At 46.4% G+C, this 24,853-nt stretch overlaps 1 protein-coding gene across 1 annotated transcript in view; it reads left to right on the top strand.

The window, feature by feature from the left end:
- USP8 (ubiquitin specific peptidase 8) overlaps positions 1–24,853 on the top strand; it is a 724,285-nt gene that overhangs the window by 568,998 nt on the left and 130,434 nt on the right. The window contains exon 16 of the mRNA XM_085644251.1: positions 23,299–23,535. Within this exon, the coding sequence (XP_085500377.1) occupies positions 23,299–23,535 (237 nt within the window). The remainder of the gene's footprint in view (positions 1–23,298; positions 23,536–24,853) is intronic.

The raw sequence follows: 24,853 nt of genomic DNA, 5'->3' as shown, positions 1-24,853 counted from the left end.
AAGTTGAGGGACGAATTGGGCCTGCAAGATCTAGAACTTTATTTTTAATGCATTCAAGCCGCAACATGCTGCTCAATGGGTGTATGGGATGACAACTGGGAGACAAGGCTACTGCGCTGTACCTATGGCGCGAACTGCTTGATGGACTTCCTCATGCGTGGATCACGTAAGCAGACCGATACTCCTTATCTGGTTAGACAATTGCAGAAGTGTGGGAACGAGTGGTCACAAGGGTGTTCAAAGACCAACCTTCACTAGGGAGCTAGTTATATGCACTCTGCTCCCTTTCAGACATATTTGGGAAGACATGTCAGTAGCGAGATGGATGGAAGATGAAGGGAGGGAGGGTGTGAAACGCTGGGTGATCTATACCCAGGGGAGGCGTTCCTTACCTTTGAGGAGGCATGAGAGGCATTTGCAGTGGTGGGGACAATTCCTCCAGTACGTTAAACTGTCCTCCCTGTGGCTGATGAACATGAGGGACTACTATGACATAGAGCACCCTATTGAGTAAGTATTTGCACTGGGTTTCTGTTTCTGTTCCTTCTGCTTGGTTTCTTAACCCTCTGCAGTCTAAACAAGCATTTTCAATGCAATAGGTCTCGCTTTTGCAAGCGTTTAAGTGATTGGCATTGTAAATGAGAATGCCTTTAATTTATGTGTTTTAAACCAAACACATATATAAAAGGCATTGTTATTTTTTTATTTTTTGTGTGAAAGTTTTTATTGAACATTTGGCATACATCCATAGACATATAATACAATACTAAGCAATCAGTGGCATACATCAGTAATAATCCGGGTTCGTGCAGATATGGCCTGACGTAATGTACAAGAACAACAGTTTTATCCACCCTTCCTCGCCCCTTGGATGTGATACGGTGTGGCAGGCCCTGCCTCACCATTCCGAATAGGTTAGTCGCTATCGTCTGATACCTGCTCAGGTGGGGGAGGTTCGTAGATATCGCCCCGATAATGATTCCACTTGCCCCAGATTCGCGTCCATTTCTTGGGGCAGCCTCTGTGGATGTAGACAGATTTCTCGGTCACCATTTTGTGGTCCATGTCACGACACCACTGCTGAAGCGTCGGGGACTGTTCCGAACCCCAACGCTGTGCTATGTTACGTTTGGCTAATGTCATCCCTAATGTTACCCAGTCTTGGTCTGCATGAGTTAAGTCTGTGGGGTCCCAGATGTTAAGAAGGCAGCATTTTGGAGCGAGTGGGATCGTGACATTGGTGACTTGGGACATCGTGCGTAGAACAGAGGTCCAGAAAGGAGCGACCCGCGGACAGTCCCAGAGTATGTGCCAGAAAGTACCTTTATCACCACATTGTTGGAGGCAGAATGGAGTGTACGCCTTACCTATCCTGTGCAATAGAGTTCTTGTGTAATAAATGCGGTGCAGGACTTTTAATTGGAGTAACCTAAGGGTGGAGGGTATCGCCACCTCCCTCGGGGACATCAGGGCCGTTTGCCAGTCCTCCTCATCAAGGTCGCCCACCTCTGCCTCCCACCTCCTTTTCAGGGCCACTGTGGGATCCTGTTGATTGTTTATTATTTTCCGATATGTCAGGGAAATGGCTTTCATCTGGAGGTGGTCAGTGACTAATCTGTCCTCTGACAGGGAGGACTCAGGTAACTGTGTGCCTGCCGGGATCGTTGCCTGTAAGGCATGTCGTATTTGGGCATATCGATAAGTTTCGGTTTGCGCAAGCTTATATGAGTTTTGCAGCTGAGTAAGTGACACAACCCCGCCCTTCTGCCATAGGTCCCCCACCTTGGAGATCCCTATGAGGTAGTGCGGGGTACCATCTTAAGTAGACTTGACTACTGTAATGCACTACTTCTGGGAGCCCCGGTGACTTTGGTGGGTAAACTGCAACGTGTACAGAACTTGGCGGCTAAACTGGCTCTGTCACGTCGGCGCGTGGATTCTTCCACTACTGCGCTCAGGGACCTTCATTGGTTGCCTGTCCCTCAGCGGATCGAATTCAAGGCCCTCTGCATGGTATTTAGAGCTCTTCGTGATCAAGGTCCCATTCCTCTACGGAATATGTTCTCATGGTATGTCCCACCTAGGTCTCTCCGCTCGGCTACGGCTCGCTTGGTGGTAGTCCCAAAAATCCTAAGGACTCGATTGGGAGGCCGGTCTTTCCGCTACACAGCAGCAACCCTGTGGAACTCACTGCCGTGGGCAGTGAGGAGTATGGAAGCTCTCCCCTCCTTTAAGAAAGCCCTGAAAACTCATCTTTTCCCAAGAGTGGCGTAATTTTGTTACGCAGTGGATCGTTTCTCATTGTGCAGGTTCCTCTTAGTTTCATCAACAGTCTAAGCGCCAGGATGCCCGCTGGGTGACAGTCATTGCGCTATACAAGTATATCTATACATACATACATACTATGAGGTCCCACTTGTGGAATCCCTTAGTGTTTCTCAGTCTCCCAAGTTGTCTGGTGTCCCACAGAGGTGTCGCCTGTGTAAAAGTCCCCTCCCATCCCAACGCTCTATGTGCCTCATGCCAGATTTGCAGTGTATGGGCTGTGGGGACCGTGTAATGTAGTTTTTTTGTGTCATATAGCGCTCCCATTATCCCCTCAGTGTCAAGGAGGTGGCGATCCATGCGGAACGCGGGTTCATCCTGCGGTACATGTAGCCACTGGTTTATTGCAGTGAGTTGCGATGCCCAATAATAAGTCTGTATATGCGGAAGAGCAATGCAACCATCGTACCACCCCTTAACCAGTTTATTCATGGCGATGCGAGGTGTCCCACCGTCCCAGAGAGTTTGGTTACTTCAGTATTTATCAGAGTAAGAAAGGAGAGGGGAATATGAAAAGGGGTATTTTGTAGGACATAACAAAAATCTGGGCAGTGCCATCCTTTTAAAGAGCGCCGCTCTGCCGAGTAGTGTAAGTGGGAGAGAACGCCAGTGCTTCACATCTCGGCGGGTTTCATGAGGTTTTTGTCTGTGAAGTGTGCAATCTGGGGGGTGATATATATGCCAAGGTACATGAAACCCCGTTCCGCTATCTGGATATCGCAGTTGCGCTGTAGTTTTGTGGTGGGGCCGTGGAGGATATACAGCAGTGATTTCGACCAATTAATGGTGTAGCCAGAGGCTCTGCCATAGGCCGCACAGATGTCCAGGAGGCAATTTAGCGATCGGGTGGGAGACGCCATATAGAGTAAGATATCGTCTACATATAGTGATATGCGGTCTTCCCATCCCATCGTCCACTTGAACCCCCTGATGACAGGCTCTTGACGGATCCACGCCGCCAATGGCTCCAGCACTGTCGTGAACAATAGAGGGGAAAGTCGACACCCCTGTCTTGTACCTTTACCCAGTGGGAAGTCCTTCGAAGTGCGGCCGTTCGCCACGACATGCCCCATAGGTTTATTATAGAGAAGATGCACCCAGTCACAGAACCTGGGGCCGAATCCCAGGTGTCGGAGCACTGCAAAGAGGAAGGGCCATTCCACCATGTCAAACGCCATGTGGGCATCCAATGAGAGGATGACTGCATCCTCAGCAATAGTGGGCTTGCGAGCTATGATTCCCTGGAGCCTACGGAGATTCAGGGCCGTGTTACGGTGGGGCATGGAGCCTGATTAATCCGGATGGATCAATGTGGTGAGGTATGGTTGGAGGCGCAGCGCTAGGGCCTTGGCCAGTATTTTTGCCTCAGCATTCATGAGGGAGATTGGTCTGTAGGATGCACAGTCTTGCGACGGCTTACCTGCCTTGTGTATCGCGACTATGGTCGCTAGACACTGGCCTCTGGGGAGCTCACCCAGTTCTTGACTGCTGCCTGGGTGAGGTAGTGTTAGCACTCCTCACTGAGGTATAGGTTCCCTATATCTCACCTTGCACACACATATAAACCTATCAGTCACCCCTAAGGCAGGCCCTATCAATCCTGAGGGCAGGGTGCTTGGTTTACATGTGAGGGGGTGCCTCTGCCTGAGCAGGACCCCTCTGCAGCCCTCAGAGTCTATTCTCTGTGGCTGTTTGTAGATGCGGTTAAACCATATACTCTTAAGTGCATTATAACCTAGCGGTAAATGCTAACTTTGGGATGGCTGCATCAAAACATGTCGTGTTTGGTGTCAAACGCCTTGGAATCATACCCCCACACCAGTAACTGGTGTGGGAGTATAATCCCACCCTTCTAGAGGGATAGACATGTACCTACTGTGGAAACACAGTAGAATCCTGAAGAGCCCTGGCATCACAAAATGGATGCCACCAGCACAGACACTGGGCTGCCCTCCTGCTGCTGACTGAAACTCGCAGTAGAGGAGGCCCAACAATCTGCTTCCTGTCACAGGGAGGTGTAACCACCTTCCAGACAGGATTTAGTGTATTGGGGCTGGGTGGGTGCACTCCTAGAGTGCTTTGAAGTCCTGCACTGGGGGAGCAGTAGGCTCCTCTGTTCATATGCCAGCTCAAACCGGTTCAGGGGCTACTAGCCCCTGCTCTGGCGCGAAACTGTACAAAGGGAAGTGGGTGTAACCACCCACTCCCCTGACCCTCCCATAGGAGTGGTCATAGAGCTAGTCCCTCCCTTTCCTTTAGTATAAGATAGGGAACCCTTGCCATTGCAAACTAAATATCTTTGGATGACGCTCTACAATAAGAATCCTGGACATTCAACGTTATTAGTACATGCAAAGTTAATAAAAACAATTGCATGCAAAAACGTTAAAAGTGGTACAATAATTCACGTCAGTGCAACTCCTGTGGAACTACATGTCTTACCAAAGAAATTTGTACAACCAAGTCTCTAAGAAGAAAATGCAGGAATAGAGTTGCGGAAGACCCCACTGTAAATAAAACTATTGCATACAAAAATGTAAAAAAATAAATAAAATTAGTGCCGATATCTGGAATAATAAGACTGTTCTCTTTGAAAAAGGATTTATAAGGAGATCCTGCCGGTTGAACATTTAGTTTATTTGCTGCTCGAATCAAGAAATTAATAAAGGGGGCAGTTTGTCTGAAGTCGGTGGCTAGCAGGGACTCGATCAGGGTGACTACGTGACTTGATTGTATTGAGGAGTAATACGTCTGTATTTATGGCAATGGTTGAGAAATCAATAGGTACAGATAATGATGAGGAAGTGTGTGATAATAGGGCTGTAACTTGGTATCGGGAAAGTTGTTGGACCTTATTTTGTTAAGGGATTATTCATTCGGGAGTCCACCTTAGAAACCGCTGCTTTTTTGCTAACCATGAGCCCCATCTTCCCTATGTGGTCCCTTCCTTGTAGGCAGATGACACTGCTAAGACGGTCCACAGCTACAACACCCAGCAAGTAAAGGTGTTAAATAACGAAGTTGCACTTTATTAAAAACATACAACTGTAAATACCAATTGTTTACTGTGTTCCAGATACATAGCATTTCTCATGAAATAATTAAGTAAACTGTAAAGGTTGCAAGCTGTGCTTATGATTGCAGGTGCGAGTTAGTGCACTTATCATTATATCTCAATCTAAGCAATGCTGGCTTACAGTGAAAAAGATGATTGGCAGGAAAGTTCGCTGTTACTTTTTCTAGAACCCAACCGACCAATTGGCTGTTGCATCTTCAAAATGTTAGTTTTCAGCAGGTCGTTCTCGAACTCCTACATGGGTTGGCAAGTCTTTACACATGAAACCAGACAGGCGAAATTTAATCTGAATGAAGCTTTGCTGAGTGCTAGAGGCCAGCAAGCACTATTTCTGGTGTGTATTTCAATTCGACTTGTCTTTAACTTGAACTGAATTTTAAGGGTTTATTTATTATTATTATTTTTTGAAACCCGAGGTATACAAAGTACTTGGAATAATTGTTGTGATCTACTTGTCGTTTTTGTTATGGATTTGTTTTTCTTTGTGGGAGCACCCACGTCTACCACCATGTCCACCACCACCATCACGTCCACCACCACTACATCCACCACCACCACCACGTCCACCACCACCACGTCCACCACCACCACGTCAACCACCACCACGTCAACCACCACCACGTCAACCACCACCACGTCAACCACCACCACGTCCACCACCACCACCACCACGTCCACCACCACCACCACGTCCACCACCACCACCACGTCCACCACCACCCGGCTGTACATGGAACATTTAAGGATGCATTGGGTGTGAGAAGACGGGAATAGGGGCTAGAAGTATCACACCAGACCCAAGATACATTTTGAAGAGGCGCAATGTCACAGGGGCTCCTGTAAAAGCACTCGCAGCATTTCTACCTCACCTCTTGCGGCAGGCCCTGCCTCCGGTTCTGCTTCTTCTCCCTGGGGTTGAGGTGGTTCTTTTGTTCCTTGAGGCTCTAAGGGCGCTGTCTGCCCCTGCCGGGGTGTTAGGGCGGTTCTCCCTCAGTTGGCTTGGGATCTCCTGGCCTTCCCTTCTTGTCCCTGTGACACGTCGCCTGCTGGGGCCCGGTGTCTCTCCTGCTGGGGAGGCATCTCTCGCAGGCCCTCCTCCCTTCTGGGTATGGCTAGGGTATCTATTTTACGTTAAGGAATCTGCGGCTAGTAGTCTCTATCAGATGTATAAGTTACCTCCGGTAACGATGTATCTGGTAGAGACGATTCTAGCTGCAGATTACTTCACGACCCGCCCTTCCTCCCTGTTCTGCGAGGACCATCAGCTTGGTTTTCTGTACTCGCCTCCCTCTGGGTGGCTAGTCTTCTGTGGGTGTCCTCTTCGCTTTCTTCGGGTCAGGCTGTCCGGTTCTGCTAGATTGTTCCACCCCCGCTCTTTTTCTTTTGATACAGGGTTGGTTGGTTTCTGCGTGCCTTTGCATCCCTCCAGCTGGTTTCTCTCCAGTGTAGGGACCTACTTTTGCTCTTTTTCCCTCTGGTTGTTTGGAGTTTCTGATCCCCTTGCGGTCTTCTACGCTGGGGATTCTATTGCCTGTCCTTTGGCCTCCTGCTCCTTTCAGGGGATGTGGCCCTCCTTGACGGTGTAGTCTGGGGGTAGATTGCTGTTGCTCCTCTGTTCCGGTCTTGTGGCCCTTCACTGTGTGGTTTGTAGTTTGTGGTTGCAGACTCTCTCGCTCTCTGTTAATGCGCTTTCACATGCTTGTGCCTCCAGGATGTCTATCGCCTTGGCTTGCACGGTTGTTCCTCGGAGTGGCTTCGCTGCTATGGCCTTCTGGTGCTTTAGTGCCAACTGTTGCTATCGCCTTGGCTTGCACAGTTGTTCCTCAGAGTGGTGCTCTGCTCTTTCCCTGCTATGGCTTCGCTACTATAGCCTCGCTGCTATAGCCTTCTGGTACCTTGGTGCCAACTGGTGCTGTTCCTCACCTTTTGTTTCTCTCTGTTTTGTTTCTCTGATTTTTTCGCACACTGTTCCCATGCTCTCCTCAGTTTTGTTGTGATGGCTCCGCGTTGTGGCACGGAAGTTCTCCGAAGCAAACTGACGTCAGTGCGCCGGGGTGGGGCTTATGTGACCTTGCTGAAGTCACGCCCGCGGAAAACATCAGGGCGGAGTCGCGTGGTACTGCCCCCCGGCACGCAGAGATGCTGGGGCAAGAAAGTGTTCCGGGTCCAGTCTCACGCCTGGGGATAATAATAATAAGGAATCTGCAGCTAGAATCGTCTCTACCAGATACATCATTACCGGAGGTAAGTAACTTGTACGTTTCTTCAGTGACATGTACAAGGTAGATAATGTGGTACAGTACAATCAGAGTGCAGTACAATGAGAGCGAGAGAGAGAGAGAGTGTTGTTCTGACAGGATATGTTGTATTCACGCAACTGCATTTCTGCAGAGCTACAACATCATTTGCTTGCCTCTTCTCCCGTTAATTTATATATTTTTAGTGCATTGTAGAACTCTGTCATTTTTGCAATACACACACTATCTCATTCCATTAGTTTACTGTTTCACCCTTGATGAGATTACATTCTTAACCTCTCATCTTTCTACCTGATTCCTGTTCTCTAGAGTCTGTATTTTGCTGAGGTTCACTTGCTCTTTGGTAGTCTGGGACACTACCTATGCAGGTGTTTGTAACTTCACTACTCTTTCTGATAGAGATCTTTGTGTTAGTCCGTTCCTGGCCAGTAGCCTTGGATCTCTTCTTTGCACAGCCATGATTATTAGGTGACTGAGTTTTCATAATTTCCCTCCAGAGCATAATTTGTGAAAGAGTAAATGACAGTGTCAAAGGTTTTGCTCAGAAGCCAATGATCGGTCGTATTGAAGGCCAGGGTACCGAATAATGAAGCCACATAGTCTTGTTCCAGCACATACCTCTTAGTTCCCCACCAGATACTTTACCCCACTCTGACAGGTTCTTTTTAATCTCTGTTTCTCCCTTTGTCACTGTTTTTCTGTCTTTCTCTTCCTTCTGCTTTCCCCCTTTTGTTTTTTTCATTATCTTGCTCTAGATCAAAGTCTTTTGAGTGTCAGTGATCCTCACTTGCAACAACTGGCTCAAATTAAGCACTGCTTTCCTCACTAACTTTATTAACTTCTTCTCTGGATACCCGAGGGTCTCCCTTTTTTGCTTAGCCTCTCTTCCTCAATGCTTAATGTAATTCCGGCTCCAGAGGCATGATAATCAGCAGGAGATGCTGCTGCTCCTCTTGGGAACTGTCCTCCATCCTTGCATTAGCTTAGAGCGGTTCTTCACTCTGCTTGGTTTAGCGCTACTTTGATTCATAATGTATTTGCCGTCTCAGTAGCTCTGCATACTTAGCGTGGACTGCTGAAAGACCTCCTAATGAAATTCAGTGCACTGTTATCACATCTTGGTAAAGTTTGTAGTGAGAACTTCTTAGGGGAATCTCTTCTGCAAAACCAAACACCTTGTAAGCATTTTCTTTTAGCTATTGCTAAAAAATATCCTCCTAAAAAATCACACTGTCTTTAGAAGCTACACTCTAAGTGAGCATGGGGGGGCCAGGAAATTTAAAGGTGCAAGAAATCTGAGAGATTTTTCAGGTCCGGACTCATCCAGTATCTTGCATCTCCAACCATGTCTCACTACATGCTTACTCATAAATGCTGGAATTGGTCCACTTTGCCTGTCTGTGATCTAGTCCATCAAATTGGCTTATTCATTCTAGTGGTCTGAACTATCCTACCTTGTTGCTTGTTCAGGTGAGGTGGTATCCCCATCTTGGAGTTTCCCTCAACAGTTCTCTTTCAATCACAAAAATACATATCTGCCTTTGAATTCGAAAACATACAAAGCTTGCCTTCCTCAAGAACTTTAAAGCTATCTGGAACCAAAGAGCTGCCTCATATCCCATAATTTATCGCCGTTTGGAGATCTTTTCTATGCGTTAATGTCACATGTCTCGTCGAATATGTAACGTTTTCCGCTACTCACCTCCAGCTATCGCTTCTTTGCACCCTTGCTCATCACCATGTGCCATTGAGCATAATGTCTTTAGAGCCATATCTAGGACTACAGACTTGAGCAATCTCAATTTATAGCCTGCTACCATGACCAGGTCCAGGAAAGCTCAACAATCTAATCTTGATGCACTTCACTTCAGGATTTTTGAGGGCTGATCCCACTTCCCGCTCTTTCGTAGCCATCACTGATTTTGGGGAGAAGTTCCCTTTTGCCTTTGAAAGCCACTGTTTTTCTCTTTTGAGCCAGCATTAGGTCTGGAAATGACCCTGCCATACACCTTCACTAGAAGCACTCTGGCCCTATAGTCACATCACAGGTATGAGAAAATTCTACTTGCTCCATTCGGTTGCTGCAATCTATGCAGCAACACCCAGAGCTTAGGTTGCCACAGCTATTACGACCTCAGGGATACCTCTCTGGCATTTGCTTCCTACTCTCGTTAAGCCCCAGTCTGTAGAGTTGAGCTGCTTAAGCGGGAGCTGCTATCATGCCAGTACAGAGTCTGCGAGGCTTAGAGTTGTGCAGTCACCCACATCCACTAAGTGACAGAAAGGGTAGCAGCCACCTTCAGGAGGTCTCCACCACTTGTTCCTACAGTAGTCCATGGTCTCATGAGTGGAACCGAAACATAGTAAACGCAAACAATGGCATATAGTAGTATTAGAGGTGTCCCACGACCCGTGCTCCTGGGTTAACAATAGGAGAGTGTGTCTGTGACTATGAGGGTTGACAGGGACATATTTCAGTTGTGCAGCATGGATGTAGTTTTTCTAATGAGGGAAAGCTAAACCTCTCTCATAGATGTACTTAAACAGTGTTTTTAGATACCCTGACCACCTTATTACCCCACGTAAACACTATCAGTTTATTCTGAATACTTTTCAGGGTTGCAGCCGAGATTGTGAGGAGGAGTGTGTGGGACACGTACAACAGGCGAGGGTGGAAGTTCATCTTTATGGCTGTGGAACGACCAAACCATGAGATTTCTTCTTGCCCCATCAGTCTTTGAAAAGTTGATCCAGAAGGGGACGTATGTTGGCCTCGTATAAGTAGGTTAACAGTAATTTTGATCCCTAGGTAGTTGAGGGGTAATGGTGAAATGTGAATCTTACAGTTATTAGCTCGTGCATTAGAGTGAGGAGGACTATGTGGTATGTCAGCCCCATCGATTTAGGGTAGCTGGTCTTAAATTCCGAGTCTTCACTAAAGCTGCTCTGTCATGTATTCTAGACGCAGTATAGACTCCTCAGGTGCAATCGTCTACACCACGACAGAGCTACCTGTCATATCCAGTCGCCGCTCAGAAGTCCATGAGGCCTGGCATGCTGGTCGCATAGCTCTTCTCTGGTGGCCCCCTTTGGAATACGCGGTCACCGGAATGAGGCTGTGTGGGCTCGGCGCCCACTGCTCAGCGCCCAATACTTGATAGTCTACGGCGGTCCTTTCCTGGCATACAGGGATCGCCGAAAGCAGTCCTGCACATAGGCTTCTGCCCGACCGGTGCACAGCCGAATCCTCACTCCTCACACAGGGATGCCTCACGGTAGGTCACCACACTGGACCTCACTCCCTCCAACCCTCTCCTGTTCCTCACAAGGCACACTGGTCTTGGCAAGTAGGGAGGCACTAGTGCTTCAGGGCAGATGTTTATGCTTTCCCTGGATGATGTCCCCTCACCCAGAAGGGAGACTTGCAGGGTTTGACCCCCAGTCCTGGTCACAGGCAGAGGTTTTGCAGAGCCTGCCCCTTCTCACACAGCTCATCTGGCTGCTTGGCAGATGACACATTTTTGGGAACTCATCCTCCCCTTCTTGTAATCCTTTTCCAGACACCAAATTGAGCCTTTGAAGTTTAATGTTGGGGTTCTGCTTCTATTGTGTACACTTCTCGCTTTCTTATTTCCTCATGAAAGATGTTTGTCACAGTAAGAACGACTCCAAAGCTGATTGCCCCACCCCTTCCAAAAACCCAATTCTTGGGAGTGTCCAGAGTTCAGACCTGGATGTCAGCCACAGTGATATGTTCACCAAAAGGTTAATCTCAGGCTTCCAGCCCAACTCTTTATGATTTCTTTATAAGCCCCATCTCCCTTCCTGAGATGTGTCCTTGTGGTCTATCGCTGAATCAAAGAGCAACCTCTTGAAGTGCAAAGGAAGTCTCTCCCTTTCCTCCAAGTGTGTCTCCCTTCCAGCTCACAGGAATGCAGCAATCCAAATATCTGTCTGGAGGGGTTTCCTCTTCTCCTCATAGCTTCACCTGGCAAGCCTGGGCTGCCCACAATGGAACCCTGGTTCCTCCATATATTGAACCCTTGCAGGCACATTCTCTCAGTGTACACTCATAGCACACTTACTGTCCAGCACCAATATCTCCAATATCTCTATGCATTGTACCATTGCATGTACACATGCATTTAGCACTTACACTCAGTCTGCTCACACTGTTCAGTACTGAAGCTTTCCTATATTCAAACAGGGTGTGCTCATTTTAAAAACACGCACACTGCCAGCACACATACACTCACCATGTGCGGGCTGCATAACACTTCCCCATTCATGTTTTGTACCTCGGGCAAGTACACATACACCCAGCACATGCTCTCATTGTGCATGCATCGCACAGCACTACAACTTTCATGTCATGTATTCCTCACAGGCATACATACACTCAGTACCTGCACCAATCTCACAAGTATTACACAGTACTGCTCTGTCCCTGTACTGTACCCTTCTCAGGCACACATACAGCCACGCAGATTCACTACTTCTGCGCTATGTAGCACTCTACATCTACCTGATGTAGGCCAAGGGTGAGTTGAGTACACCTCAGCAGAACGTTTAAAAAGGTGAGTGAGCCTGCAGACCTCACTTCAGTGACACAGGGTAAAAAGGTTCTGTTTCCTAGTAATACTGATCGCTACTGGTATGCTGCCACCACCACACTGGTGTTGCCCAACTCCTAGTGAAAGTGGTAGCCTCCCTCCACTATGAAGGTAGCACTTTAGGCACCCCTCTCCGACCAACAAGACCACCGTCCACAAGACTGGCCTTTGTCATGGCTAACACACATGATCCGTGTTTGCCTGTGACAAAAAAAAATCAGCATTAGGTATCCCAACAGCAGTACAGTTAGGCACTCAGGGCAAGGGTGCACATCTTTATCATGCAGTGGACTTTTCCATCCCTACATTGATATTTGGGTCCTGCCCCTTTTTACATATTGCTTTTTGGAGAAATTTCCAATATACCTTGTGAAATGGCTTCTCCAGTGCTTAATTTGTAAATGAATGAGTGCCGGTGCCCAGAGTTCTGCTTAAAAACCCGTAACAAATGCAAACCGATATCAGCACTCCAAATACCAATGGTAGGTAGTCTTAAATCCATGTTATGCCTCTTTAATCCACCACCAGATACCCCCTTTCCCTTTATCTTGCAGGTTTCTGCTTTCTCCCTTTGTGACAGTTTTTTTATTTTTCTCTTCCTTCGTCTTCCCATTTTGAGGTTTTTTTCCTCTCTAGCTCTCGGTAAATGTTTAATTACAAAAAATAAATGCCACCCCTCAAAAACAAGTACTGGTGGGCTCCACCAACAACCAAAGCACTGGCCTTTTCCCAGTCAAGCAAGCAAACGAGTGTCTGGGATTCAGAATTACTTACAGTCTCAGCTAAGTGAATGGCACCTTATTCATTGCCTGCCTATTTACATTAAACCCAATTAGGCGAGATGAATAAGAGTGGGCCATAGGTTCTCCAGGCGAGTTGAAACTGTTTTTGCATAAATCCTTACTTCGGAGTATAACATAGCTATGGGGTAATATGAATCGCAGCATTCTGGAACTGTATCGGTTGTTAGTATAAGAATCTTGTTTGAATCCATCATCATTTTGGTGACTTTGGCAGATGTAGAAAAGTAATGAAAGACCTTCATCAATGCTCACAAAGTATATCCTTAAAGGCCTTGTAAAAGGAGACGTAAGCCATCTTGGCCTCGTGCCTTGTTATTAAAATTACCTAAACAGCTCGGACCTCTTCAGACATTAAGGGTTTTCAGTTTGTGCCAGAGGGTCATGATCTACTGTAGGTAACTTTAATTCACTCAAGTATTCTACTTGGATTGAAACGTGTATAAGTTCACCTTTATATAACATAGAGTAGAAATCAACCAATCTTTGAGCAATCTCCTCTAGGGTATTTGACAAAGTGTCCAATTTGTCTGTGACTTAATACGTTGCAAAATTATGTTCTCAGTTTGTAGGCATAGTGCATTTGGTTTATAGTACATTTGATTTTTGCACCCATCTTCTCTATATATACGTGCCTCAAGCATTCATGCTAATGCTATAGATTGAGCTCTTAAGTTTCTCAGTCTAATTATAATTTCTTTGCTTTTTTTAGTCGGAGGCAAGTAGACGTATCACCTCTGATAACTGCCTTTGCGGCATTCAACACTGCTGCAAATGGAGTCTTGTCATTGTATTTTCTTGGAAGATGTGTTCTAATAATTCTCTAATTGATTGGCACAGAGCGGGGTCCCAAAAAGTGATTTAATTCTTGTGCTACTATCGGATAGATATATGTACCATGTGTGAGAAGTTGGCCTGATGTATGATGTCACTAGATCTAGTGTACACCTTATATCAGTCCAAACAACCCTTATGGTGATTGGTTGTAAAGTCAACCTTATAGACCAGCTATCCTAGTGGTAGCATGGACAAGAGCAGTCTTAGGCTAAACTCTGAATGGCATGTGAAGCCAGCTGTGATACCATATATAATCCCTTGAATACCAAATGAAAGGACACCACAACAGATATATATATAACATAAAGTGTATTTATTCTAGTCAAACCCTCAGCACTCTTTATGAGATTAGAGGTAAGTACAACACAGTCTTATTTAAGCATACATTAAGTCACACAGGTAAGTAATACAGTTAGGCCCTAGGGGCCACGCAAACCATATACTAAAGAAGTGGTTTAAGGACCACTGTCACGGAAATAGGATAGGCCTAGGCCTAGGGAATCGCTGGGGCTACACTACACTAGCAACAGTTAGGAAGTGGGAGGCCCACGGGATTCAGGTGCAGAGTGGAAACACTCACGCGTAATGCATAAAAGTCGATAGAAATAGTAGTTGTTAGCAATTAACAGTTTAAGGACACTTCTGAAGCAGCTAGAGAGTCGAGACTCGGAAACTAGACCCTATGATAGTCACTACCCTTGTGAGCACCGAAGTACCCAAGTTACCTAGCCCACGGACTGCGGGTGCATAGGTGTGAACTTGCGTCGGGTTTCGTCGTGGACTTCTATGGATGCCTGAAGGAAAGTTGCTGACAAGCAGTCAGTGAAGAGTGTCCGGTGGATCCCAAGGCTGGGATCAAGAAGAGAGGAGACATGCAAGCAGAAGGGACAGAGTCAAGGTCACTAGCCAGTGACCACGTGGAACCAGGAAGGAACCAGGCGATGTCGTGAAGATTGCAGGTGAAGGTGAAGCTTGTCGTTGCAGCCACGAGGACCAGGGAACGTCGAGCAGGACCAGGAGGCGAGCTGTCCCACGAAGGCTCTTGCTGTCGGCGGCGTCGAAGTTGGACTAGGACTCACCAAGCCTTGGCAAGCGGAACCCACGAAGAACGGAGGACTTGCTTCTGGTGCAGACCAGGAAGGTCTGGGGTGCTTCCCTTTTGCAAGGAAGCGGGAGCCAGTCTGGAGGAGCCAAACCAGTGGTGAAGATTTCTGGATGCGTCGTCACAAAGGCCACTAGCCAACGGGCAAGCAACCGGACAAGCGCGGCAAGCAGGAAAATGCAGAAGGGCCACACGCAGGACTCGTGGAGTGTGGGGGGCTGATCTTCGGTGCAGATGGTGCTTGGGGTTGGGGCTTCTCAATCCCCGGTGCACAACTTCGAGGGTGCCTCAGAAGCTGCGCTGGAAGATACTCGCCACTTTTCCCAGGTAGCCGGTCCCACGTCTCTCGTCGCCTCCACGGATCTCAGCTCGGCTGTGGATGTGGATCAGGGTCGGAGAAGTCTGGAAGTCAAGGCTCTGGTCGGGCTCTGCAGTCGGTCCCTCGTAGAACTTCAGCAAAGCAAAGGGTAGTCTCTTGATGGTGCCTGTTTGCACAGGGTAGCCACTCCTTGGCCACAAGGGAGATTCTTCAGTCTTCTTCTTTCGTCGAATGTCGAAGGTCCAGAGTTTCTGTTCAAGTTGCAGGTTCAGGATAATCTAATCTCCTGGGGCCCAGCTACCACTCTTATCCAAATCTGGGGGGCTGGGTTACCTGCTAGGTCACGCCTTATGGGTGGGACCTGGGAGGGGGGTGGTTACACCCCCTTCCCTTTGTCCAGTTTCGCGCCAGGACTGGGGCTGGAGAGCCCCAGCACCGGTTTGAACTGGACTATGCACGGGACACCTTGTGTGCCCCAGGCATGTCTCATTCTTTTCATCCCTCCCTGCCCCAATACACTAAGGTCTGTCTGGGGAGGTGCTAGCACCTCCCCAAGCAGGAAACCTATTGTCCAAGCCTCCCTGGCCGGGATCACTCCCAGCAGCAGGAGGTCAGACTTGTGTCTGTGGCAGCAGCATCCATTTTGTGATGCTGAGGCTTTGGTTAGAGCTAAACAGCAAAGTAGGATTTTAACATGTCTCTCCCTCTAGAAGGGAGGAATAATATCCTCATCACCAGAAATGGTATGGGGGTATTATTCCAAAGTGTTAGACACCTTACACGACATGTTTTGATAAAGCCAAACCATAGTTACCATAACCGTTTAAGATTATAAGGCACTTTAAGAGTATATGGTAGGCTATATCATAGAACAGCTATAAGGACATGGTTCCGAAAGCTGCAGACAGGCTCAGCTCATGCTAGAGCACCATCTCACATGTTACCAAGCACTCTGCCTCCAGGATTGTTAAGGCCTGCCATAGGATTGGCTGACAGGTACACATGTGTCTATTTTAAAGGTAGATATAGGTATACTATATCTAAGCAAGGGGTGATTACACGACCTTGCCCCAGCTGAGTGATCAGCCAGTTGTGTCTGATTGGAAGGCCAGACCAGGGGTGGCATAATACATGCTGCAGCCCCTGGGAGGCCTAGGGTACACCTATGCCCTGGGTACCTAGGGTACACTGTACAGGGTCCAATAAGGTGATCCTTACCAATTGGGTTTGTACCTAGGGTACATGGAGTCCATTTTAAAGAGAGAGCAGACAGCCTGAGACCCTGAATGGCAGGATCTCAGGCCAACTAAGTCGAAAAACCAGCTAGACACTAGGCAAAAAGTTGGGGGTAACCATAGTCAGATATCCACCTTCCTACACCATGAATGCAGTTTCGTCGTACGATAATGTTTTCAGGGCATGGCCAATTAAGATCTGGGTACCAATCTCACTAGACACTCTGTAGAGTCACGCGTTGGAGAAAAAGATGATCTATTCTTGTTGATATTCTATGGATATTTGAGAAAAATTTGCAATTCTGGTCTTTTGGGCAGAAATATCTCCAAATGTCTAATAGACTCAGATCTTTTATACCCTCCAGTAAGGATGGTGGGGGATTAATGGTTAGGGGAGACTGGCATATGCAATCTACATCAGCATTGAATATACTGTTAAAAACGACCCAGATTATCAGCAGACTGTGACTAAAGCTAGAAGTGCGGGGAAAGGGGTCAGAAAAAATACCACTTTATCATTAGGAGCATAAATACATACTTTAGTTACCTCCATTTCCTGCCGTCTACCCTGTTAGAGTGAGCCATGTCCATCAGCTGCTCAGTAGGTTCTTGAATCTTAGCTGTATGCCCCTCCTGCAGATGATGATTACCCCCTCTAGTTTTAGTGGGAACTGTAGAGTAAAATTGTAGGGGTTAGAGGAGAGACTTAAATCTATGTGCACTTTGCTTTAGCAGATGGTTTTCCTGCAAAAACAGCAATCCTATTTCCTATGCATTGAACCATTTTAAAAGTACTTGTGTTTTATCAGGAGATTTGAGTCATGAATGTTAAGACATAAGATCGTCAATGGGGCCATCCTAGATGATGGAAACAATATAATTAAGGCATGCAATGGTGTACATCAATGTATCCTCTCTTGTGGTGTGCAGAAGTAAGGCAAAGCTTAAATAGACAGTATTGTCTCCTATACATTTAAATGATACCAAAAAAACATAAAAATTGGACAACAAACCAACAATAAATTGTCTTGGTAAAGGGCATGGAGAGAACACAATCATCATGCCATGCCAGTATCTAACCAGCAAGAATAAACATCTGCCAGATAGTTGGGCATGGCCCAGCTGGCAAGTTCTGTACCATAGGCTTGTGGTAGTTTCATTGTAAAAATGACATAGGTTTATTGTAATGATCAGATAGTTCCGCCCTAGAACCTTAAAGACTGAGAGCTAACAATAGGTTAATCATGGTATTGTATTTGAGTACACATAGCAATTAACGGGATGTGACCAGCATTATATAAGTCATCTTTTGCAGATGCCTCTCAGGCTACCTTAGATTGCAGCCTCTGTAAGTATCTGGCTTTGCTTTTGTCCTTATTCGTGCGTTGCTGAGTCCCTTCACTCTGTTGTGATACTAATTGGTCCTCCTCCCGAGGTTGAAAAGCCAAAAATTTCAAGGGATTCCTGTTTTGTGGGAATGGAATGTTGTTTCCCTTAATAGAGAAAAGATAGTCTGAAGGGAAATACCCACCAATAAGGGTTTTTGCATTCCTGCGGTGGGTTGTGCTCTCTTTAAAGTCACATTGTCAGTTCAGTGGGTAGATGGAAACCTCTTTGCAAAAATGGAACTATTGTCCCCTTCAAACTGTATTGTTTCTGATTGTCTGTGCTACAAAGATTTCCTCTTTAAGCCGGAAAATGTTGATTCATGTTAGGACGTCTGGGCGTAGATTCCTCTGTTTTTGAAAGGCTGAGTAAACTCTCAGAGTTTGGTCTAGTAGTGCTTCAGTGTCATCTGATGCCTGCAGAATGGTTCTGAAGACCGGTTCTGTGAGGACAATTCTGAGTCTGATATGCTGGGATTGATGCCTCTGATCCATAGGTTATTTTGCCTTCATCTGGTCTCATGGTCATCTATCTTGTCCTGCATAGTTTATTGATTTTTTTCTATTGATAGCAGTCTCCTGTGTATGCCATCCTGCTTCTGTGATCGCGCAGCGGTTGTGGTTTCATGTTGTTCTGGTCTAGTCTCAATTTGTTGTTTTTAAAGGCTGTAAAGCCTCCAGAGTTCTGGCGTACAATGTCAAGAAATAGCTTCTCAGCACACAAAGTCTCCCCATTGTCCAGGATGCAGCTCTCTGTCTCTCAATAATCTCTCAAGTTTATGTGGGTTCAGACCCTTCTTCCATTGTCCCCTTAGTGTCTGAAAATCCTGACCTTTGTGCACTAGGGCAAGTCTGTCAGTCCGACACAGCGGTGTATTTAAGGGAAGGCGACACCGCCCTCCTGCGCCAGAGGTGGCTGCTCCAACCATCCAGGTAGCTGATGCTGCCTCTCTAGGTTGGGTGTTGAAGTATATATTGAGTGGAAGGAGGCGGCATGCAGCGACAGCTGTTCTGGCAGAGTGGTGATTGTCAAGGTCTGAAAAGCATATTCCCCTAGTGGTCTGAAAAAGCTTGAGGGCCCATCCATGTAAATAGAGCTTCCCATTGATGTATGTAGAGGTCATACAAGGATGGATGTGACCAGTGAGGGTGTCCCTCCTGTCCAGCAGGTTAATTGTAGAGGTGCAATGTGCGAAGGCTCTGTGGTGTGGCTCTGTGGTGTGGTTTCTGGAGAATTTATGGTCTGAGTTCATTAGGGTGCATGTGATCTGTTTCATGGCCCGTACTTCACACATCTTGTGAAACCAAAGTGTTGTGTGTGGAACCTCCTTGTTTTTCCAGCTCAGAGATATCAGTTACTTGGCTGCCTCCCGTAATGTGATGAATAAGGGCCTTATTTTTACTTTGGCGTGGTGGTGGTGCTGCTTCCCTATAACAAGTTGGGCGGTCGGACTGCCATGGGACCACCACTGCTGCTGCCAGGGATCTGCGATCCCTGGCGGTCTTGCAGCTGTCTGAGGCCCCTACTATGCAGGCGGGGTATGCTTGCACCCCCAATTCCTGCAGGGCATGGACAGCCAAGTCCATGCCCTGAAGGAATGTGAAATGGCGTTCACATTTCGTATGAGCCTTATTACTGCACCACCAAGGGCCAGCTGCCACAGGACCGCCCGACCTGGATTCCTGTCGGAATCCGACAGGCTGTCGCAATATGGCATTGCTGGTGTGGGAGCGAGGTCCTGGCATGGCAGCCCGCTGCCACACCTACAAAGTCATAATAAGGCCCTAAGAATTTTGTCAGAGCATGTCATGGCTCTCATAGTTGATTGTGTTATGCCCAAGAGCACTATACGCGGGTCACCTGGGACGGGATATCCCATGCGCCAGGACACCTATGGGTAACAGTGCGCTCAATAAATGCTATAACATAACATAACATTGTTCTCCTTATAGTGACCTAGGATATCTTTCTAAAACATCTGAATAGCCTCGTGTCCACCGGACATGTAGGAAGGTTCCCATCTCCTTGCCACAACACCAGCATAGGTTTGAGGTGGCAGGAAAAACTTTGTGGAGTCGTGTCAGATTCAAGTACCATTGGTACATGACTTCGTATGCTGATTCCCTTTGTTGAATGCTACACAATGCTTTTGGGATAGCCTACCAGGGATTGTCCCAAACTTTGGATGGGTCATTTTTATGTAACTCTGTCTTCCATCGTGTTTTATATTTATGAGGGAGCTTGGGTCATGACTCCTGTGGACTCTGCATGTTCAGGAGAAACCTATTGGGCCTGTATATGGACGAACTAGGTTTTCAAATAATGTGAGGGGTGGTGTGACAGCAGTTGAGTTAGGCAGGTGAAGGGCCAAGTGTCAGAGTAGACTGTATTGGAGTCTGGCCAAAGTCCTGCATTCCCCTTTGGACCACTCGGGGAAAGTGCTGGGGTGAAGTCAGGGGTTTTTCTCTATTTGCATGTTCGGGAACAGGAATGTCGTGATGCCTCTCCTAATAGTTAAGAGGACCAATATGTGAAGGACCGTTTTAGTAGGTGTGGCTATGTAAGCGATTTTTGGAAGGTGTTGTTTTGGGAGCCAAGTGAGGTCCCACAGTGGACAGCAGGCGACTGCACGGTGCATGTGAAACCAGTGTTTTCTGCTTTCTTGCAACACCCATTCCAATTGATAACGAAAGTGAGCTGCCCAATGGTAATGTAAGAGATTAGGACAGGCCAACCCCCCCACCCGGACCCTATGGAGCATCAACAGATGTTGTGATATGCAGGGCTGTTTCCAGTTCCATATGATGGAGAAGATGTTAGATTGGAATTGTGTTAAGTCTATCGTAGGAATTGGCATTGGAAGAGATATAAGCGCCTGAGAAGGGTCTTCATCTTAATAGCATTGATGTACCCCAGCCAGGAAATATATAGTGGTTATCTAGGTCTCTGTAGGACATGAATGATAAAGGAGTAATGATTGTCGTCTGGGTCTCTGTGGGTCTTCTAGAATGATTTCCTTTCAGATCCAGTCAGTTAAATCTTTTAATATGCATGCTAATGTGAAGGCCCAGATAGCATATGGAAGATGAGGCCCATTGAAAAGGAGCTTGTGTGCGTAAAGTCAAGATGTCTTGTGCTCTGAGCATGAGATGGAGAATATGTGATTTGTCTTATTTATTTTAAAGTCCGAAACTCACTTAAACTGGTCTAGTGTGCAGGTTAGGGTAGGCAGAGAGATCATTGGGTTAGTTAGTGTAAGCAGAATATGATCTGCAAACAGCGCAATTTTGTGTTCCTGACCCCCCAATGGGATCCCCTCGATCTCTGTTTTGTCTAATTTTAGTAGTAAGGGGTTCCCTCATTAGAGCAAATAGAAGTGAATAGAGAGGGCACCCCTGTCTTGGGCCCGTGGCTAATTATTTGGGGGATGTAGGCTGCCATTTCTTTGTCTGTCATTCTGTGATCTACTTGTATTTTTGCTAGTACTGCTTCTAGGAAGGCCCAGCTAACCCTGTCGAATTTCTTCTCTCATCTGGGGTGACTAGTAGGGCATGTATGTCCATCTTATATACTTTTACCACAAAGTATGCTAGATGTCTGAGATTATCTGCTCCCTGCCTATTGTGAATGAATCCAACCTGGTCAGAGTCTATCAGTTCAATAGTGTAAGGGAAGTTCACCCTTTAGGGAGCACTTGTTTGAGATTGCGGTCTTGGGGGTCCCGAATGACGTGGCAGAGTTTCTGTCCAAGTTATACCTTGCACAGGATCACTACAGCTACTGTTTTTGTGTGGAGGGAGAGGCACAATATTGATCAGGATAGCACGAGTGGCACAATCATTATTTGTCCTCTCTACGGAGGTGGGTCTCTTTCAGGAGAACAGTATCTGCGTCTTGTCGAAGGAGATAATGAGATATCGCCAGGGCGTCTTTTGTTGGGCGAGTTGAGGCCCCTAATGTTGAGAGAAAGGATTTTGGTTGTGTGGGTTCATATCAGAGGGCGTACCTTGTGTAGAATCTGCGGTGAGGGCTATGCATGCACAGATTTTATGGTGTATCGTTGTCTGCCTATGTGAGTGGTGCCATGTGGTGAAGTGGACCAGTTTTCGGCGGGGTAGGAAGAGAGGGTAGAGGAATTACTTAAAACCAACACAATTACTAGGCCTATTGGACCAGTCTAATATTCCAGAGCCATCGAGGATGTGGGTGTAATGGTCATTCCCCATTAGAGATGTGGCCCTCAGGTGTGGCTGAGATAGATGGAACAGTCTTACCGAGGGGGGAGGAGGGTGTTTTGGTATTTCAATATCTCAGTAGAAGGAGGTGTGTAGAACAGAGGTTCCAGAGATTGGGGTAGTGTCCAGTTCTCAGTTCTCGGGTCACTTGTTCTAACCCCTGTGGAGATTGTTACAGGAGTTTGTGATTGGTGACATAGGGAGTTTAGTCCCTACCCAATGCATTAAGAGTTGCGCTGGCAGATGCCACTGAAGTTTCCTGCTTCATTTTAAGTACGTGTGAAATAATAACTGCTTTTCCTTCTGCCGGATGTCTGTCCTTGGATCAGCTAAATCTTTTAGGTCTGCATGCTGGCAATTCTGCCTTTCCGGGCATTGACTTAGCTGTGTTTGGTGTTGGTCCTCAGGTTGGGGAAGAGTTCCTTATCATGGGGAAAATATACAGTAATTACCTTGCTTCTGCAAGAGTGAGGAGAACTCACTATTTTATAAGACTGAAGGGGTGCTCTAGGTTTCCTAGTACTGCTTCTAGAAAGGCCCAGCTAACCCTGTCAAATGCCTTCTCACATCTAGGGAGACTAGTAGGGCGGGTATTTTATTTTTGGTATTTTATATGCCTTTCATTGAGATAGTCTGTTATGGGGTGGAAATCCCTATGGTATTGGAGAGTGAATGCTGCGTGCTGCGAGGTCTTGGACGAGGTATGCCCCCTGACTATTAAGTCGGCATTTTCCTTCTAGGAAATGAATTTCAAGGCGTAAAAATTATACAGTGGCCACTCGTAGACCTTAACTGGAACAATTAATGTCTTTCATAATAAAACATTTATAGTTGCCTTGTGGGTTCTACCTAGATTATCAGTGTTGGGCTCATGAAATCAGTCTCTTTCTTGGTCCCCCTTCACCTCACCTTGCCATTAGAAATGTAAGGTTCTGTGTGTACCTGAGTTTTATAATTGTGCACATCTACGCTAGAACTGAGGCACTTATTTATGAAGAGCAGTGATGGAGAATAATACTTAATGTAATGTGTACCACTTTATGTTTGTGTTGTGAAATACGCTGTATATCCAATGGTCTGAGGGATTCAAGTATGGTTTTGGTTATTTCTAGGCAAACAACAGAAAGAGGTATAAAGAAGAAAACATTGATCATCTTGATGATTTCAAAGCAGCAGAGTTAGCCTGGATGAAGCACATGCAGCTCAATGAGTCCATTATAGTGAAGCTTTTCCAAGGCCAGTTCAAGTCTACAGTAGAGTGTCTTTCTTGTCGGAAAAAATCTCGAACTTTTGAGGCATTTATGTATTTGTCCTTACCTCTTCCATCTACAAACAAATGCTCACTGCAGGTACTTTTTTAATGCTATTTTAAAACAACAATATGTCCTGATCTTGTTCATAAAGTTGATTACTCTTTTATTGCGTGTTGAACCATTTGCAGTGTTGGCATCAATATTCTGTGTTGTCCGGTCACAAAAGATTAAATTTGTTTGTCCTGACAGTTTTTTAGGTAATACTAACTGACACTGAATTGATACCATACAGAACTACCCCCATCTGAGCAAAATTAACTTAAGTGTCACATTGTGGTGTTGGGTTCTATGTAAGGGCATCCTGTGCTGAGGAGAAAACTGGGTTCAGGAAAGGAGCCTTTGCGGTTGGGCAAACTGTCCATTTGGACTCATAAGCTTGCCTAACTGCCTCCTCATCGAAATACTGGATTCTTATGTTTCTTCTTGTAAGAAATTGAATTATTACTTGTGTTCAATGACTACTAACCTCAAGGAATAATCACAACCCTAGTCAGGTTGAGCGCTCACAATCAATAACTTAACCTGCGCTCAGCCCCCTCGTAGCTATAGCACAGTGCAAACAGGCTTAACTTAGGGCAATGGGTAAAGTATGTATGCAATACCAAAACATTATATAGTCAAAATGCACAATAATAAAAATCCCAAGCCAAATTAGAAAAATAGAGTAAAATTTTATAAGCAAAATGACCCCAAAATGACAAAAAAAACTTCCAATAAGGGGAACTAGTTTGATTAATTCTTTAAGTTTTAGGTCGGAATGGCGCAAAAGGCCATTGATGGTCAAAGATCGCATTAGACTGGGACCTAGGCACAATTTGACACTGATTGCGATGGAGCATGTGTTGGATACACCAACCAGGTTCATCCCGGTCTAAGATTTTACCTTATGACCTTAGTCTTTTAAGTGCCAATCCATCACAGAAGTACACTTCTAAAGCATCTTAGGACTTCAGGGGAGGCAATGCAAGACTCACAGGGTGTCAGGGAAAGGCCAACAGCAGGATCCATTCTGGGTCTAGTTGCTACTGGTCAGCTGGGCTGTTGCAGGAAAGGCCTCTTCTAGCTTTTTGTATCTCTGTTACTTGACCTATGACCCTTGAAGGCCATTTATATTTCTTGGGTACAAGAGGGAGCAGGTCTAGTCCTTCAGGGCTGCTCTCAGGCCAAGGCCTCTCAGAGGGCAGAACGTCGCCCAGGTCTGTTCTTCCTCAGATCCTAGAGTCTTCTGAAGTGGCTGCCTGGGGATGCAACATCTACGGCTGGCATTAGCTAGTGAGTGGAAATGACTCATGGGCACACAAAACCCTAACCAATAGATTATAAGCTACGGGGTTCAACCCTACCCACTTTGGGC

The sequence above is a fragment of the Triturus cristatus genome, chromosome 3_1 (genome assembly GCF_964204655.1).
Source record: "Triturus cristatus chromosome 3_1, aTriCri1.1, whole genome shotgun sequence".
In the NCBI taxonomy this organism is placed as follows: Eukaryota; Metazoa; Chordata; class Amphibia; order Caudata; family Salamandridae; genus Triturus; species Triturus cristatus.
This window is presented reverse-complemented; position numbering and strand designations above follow the sequence as displayed.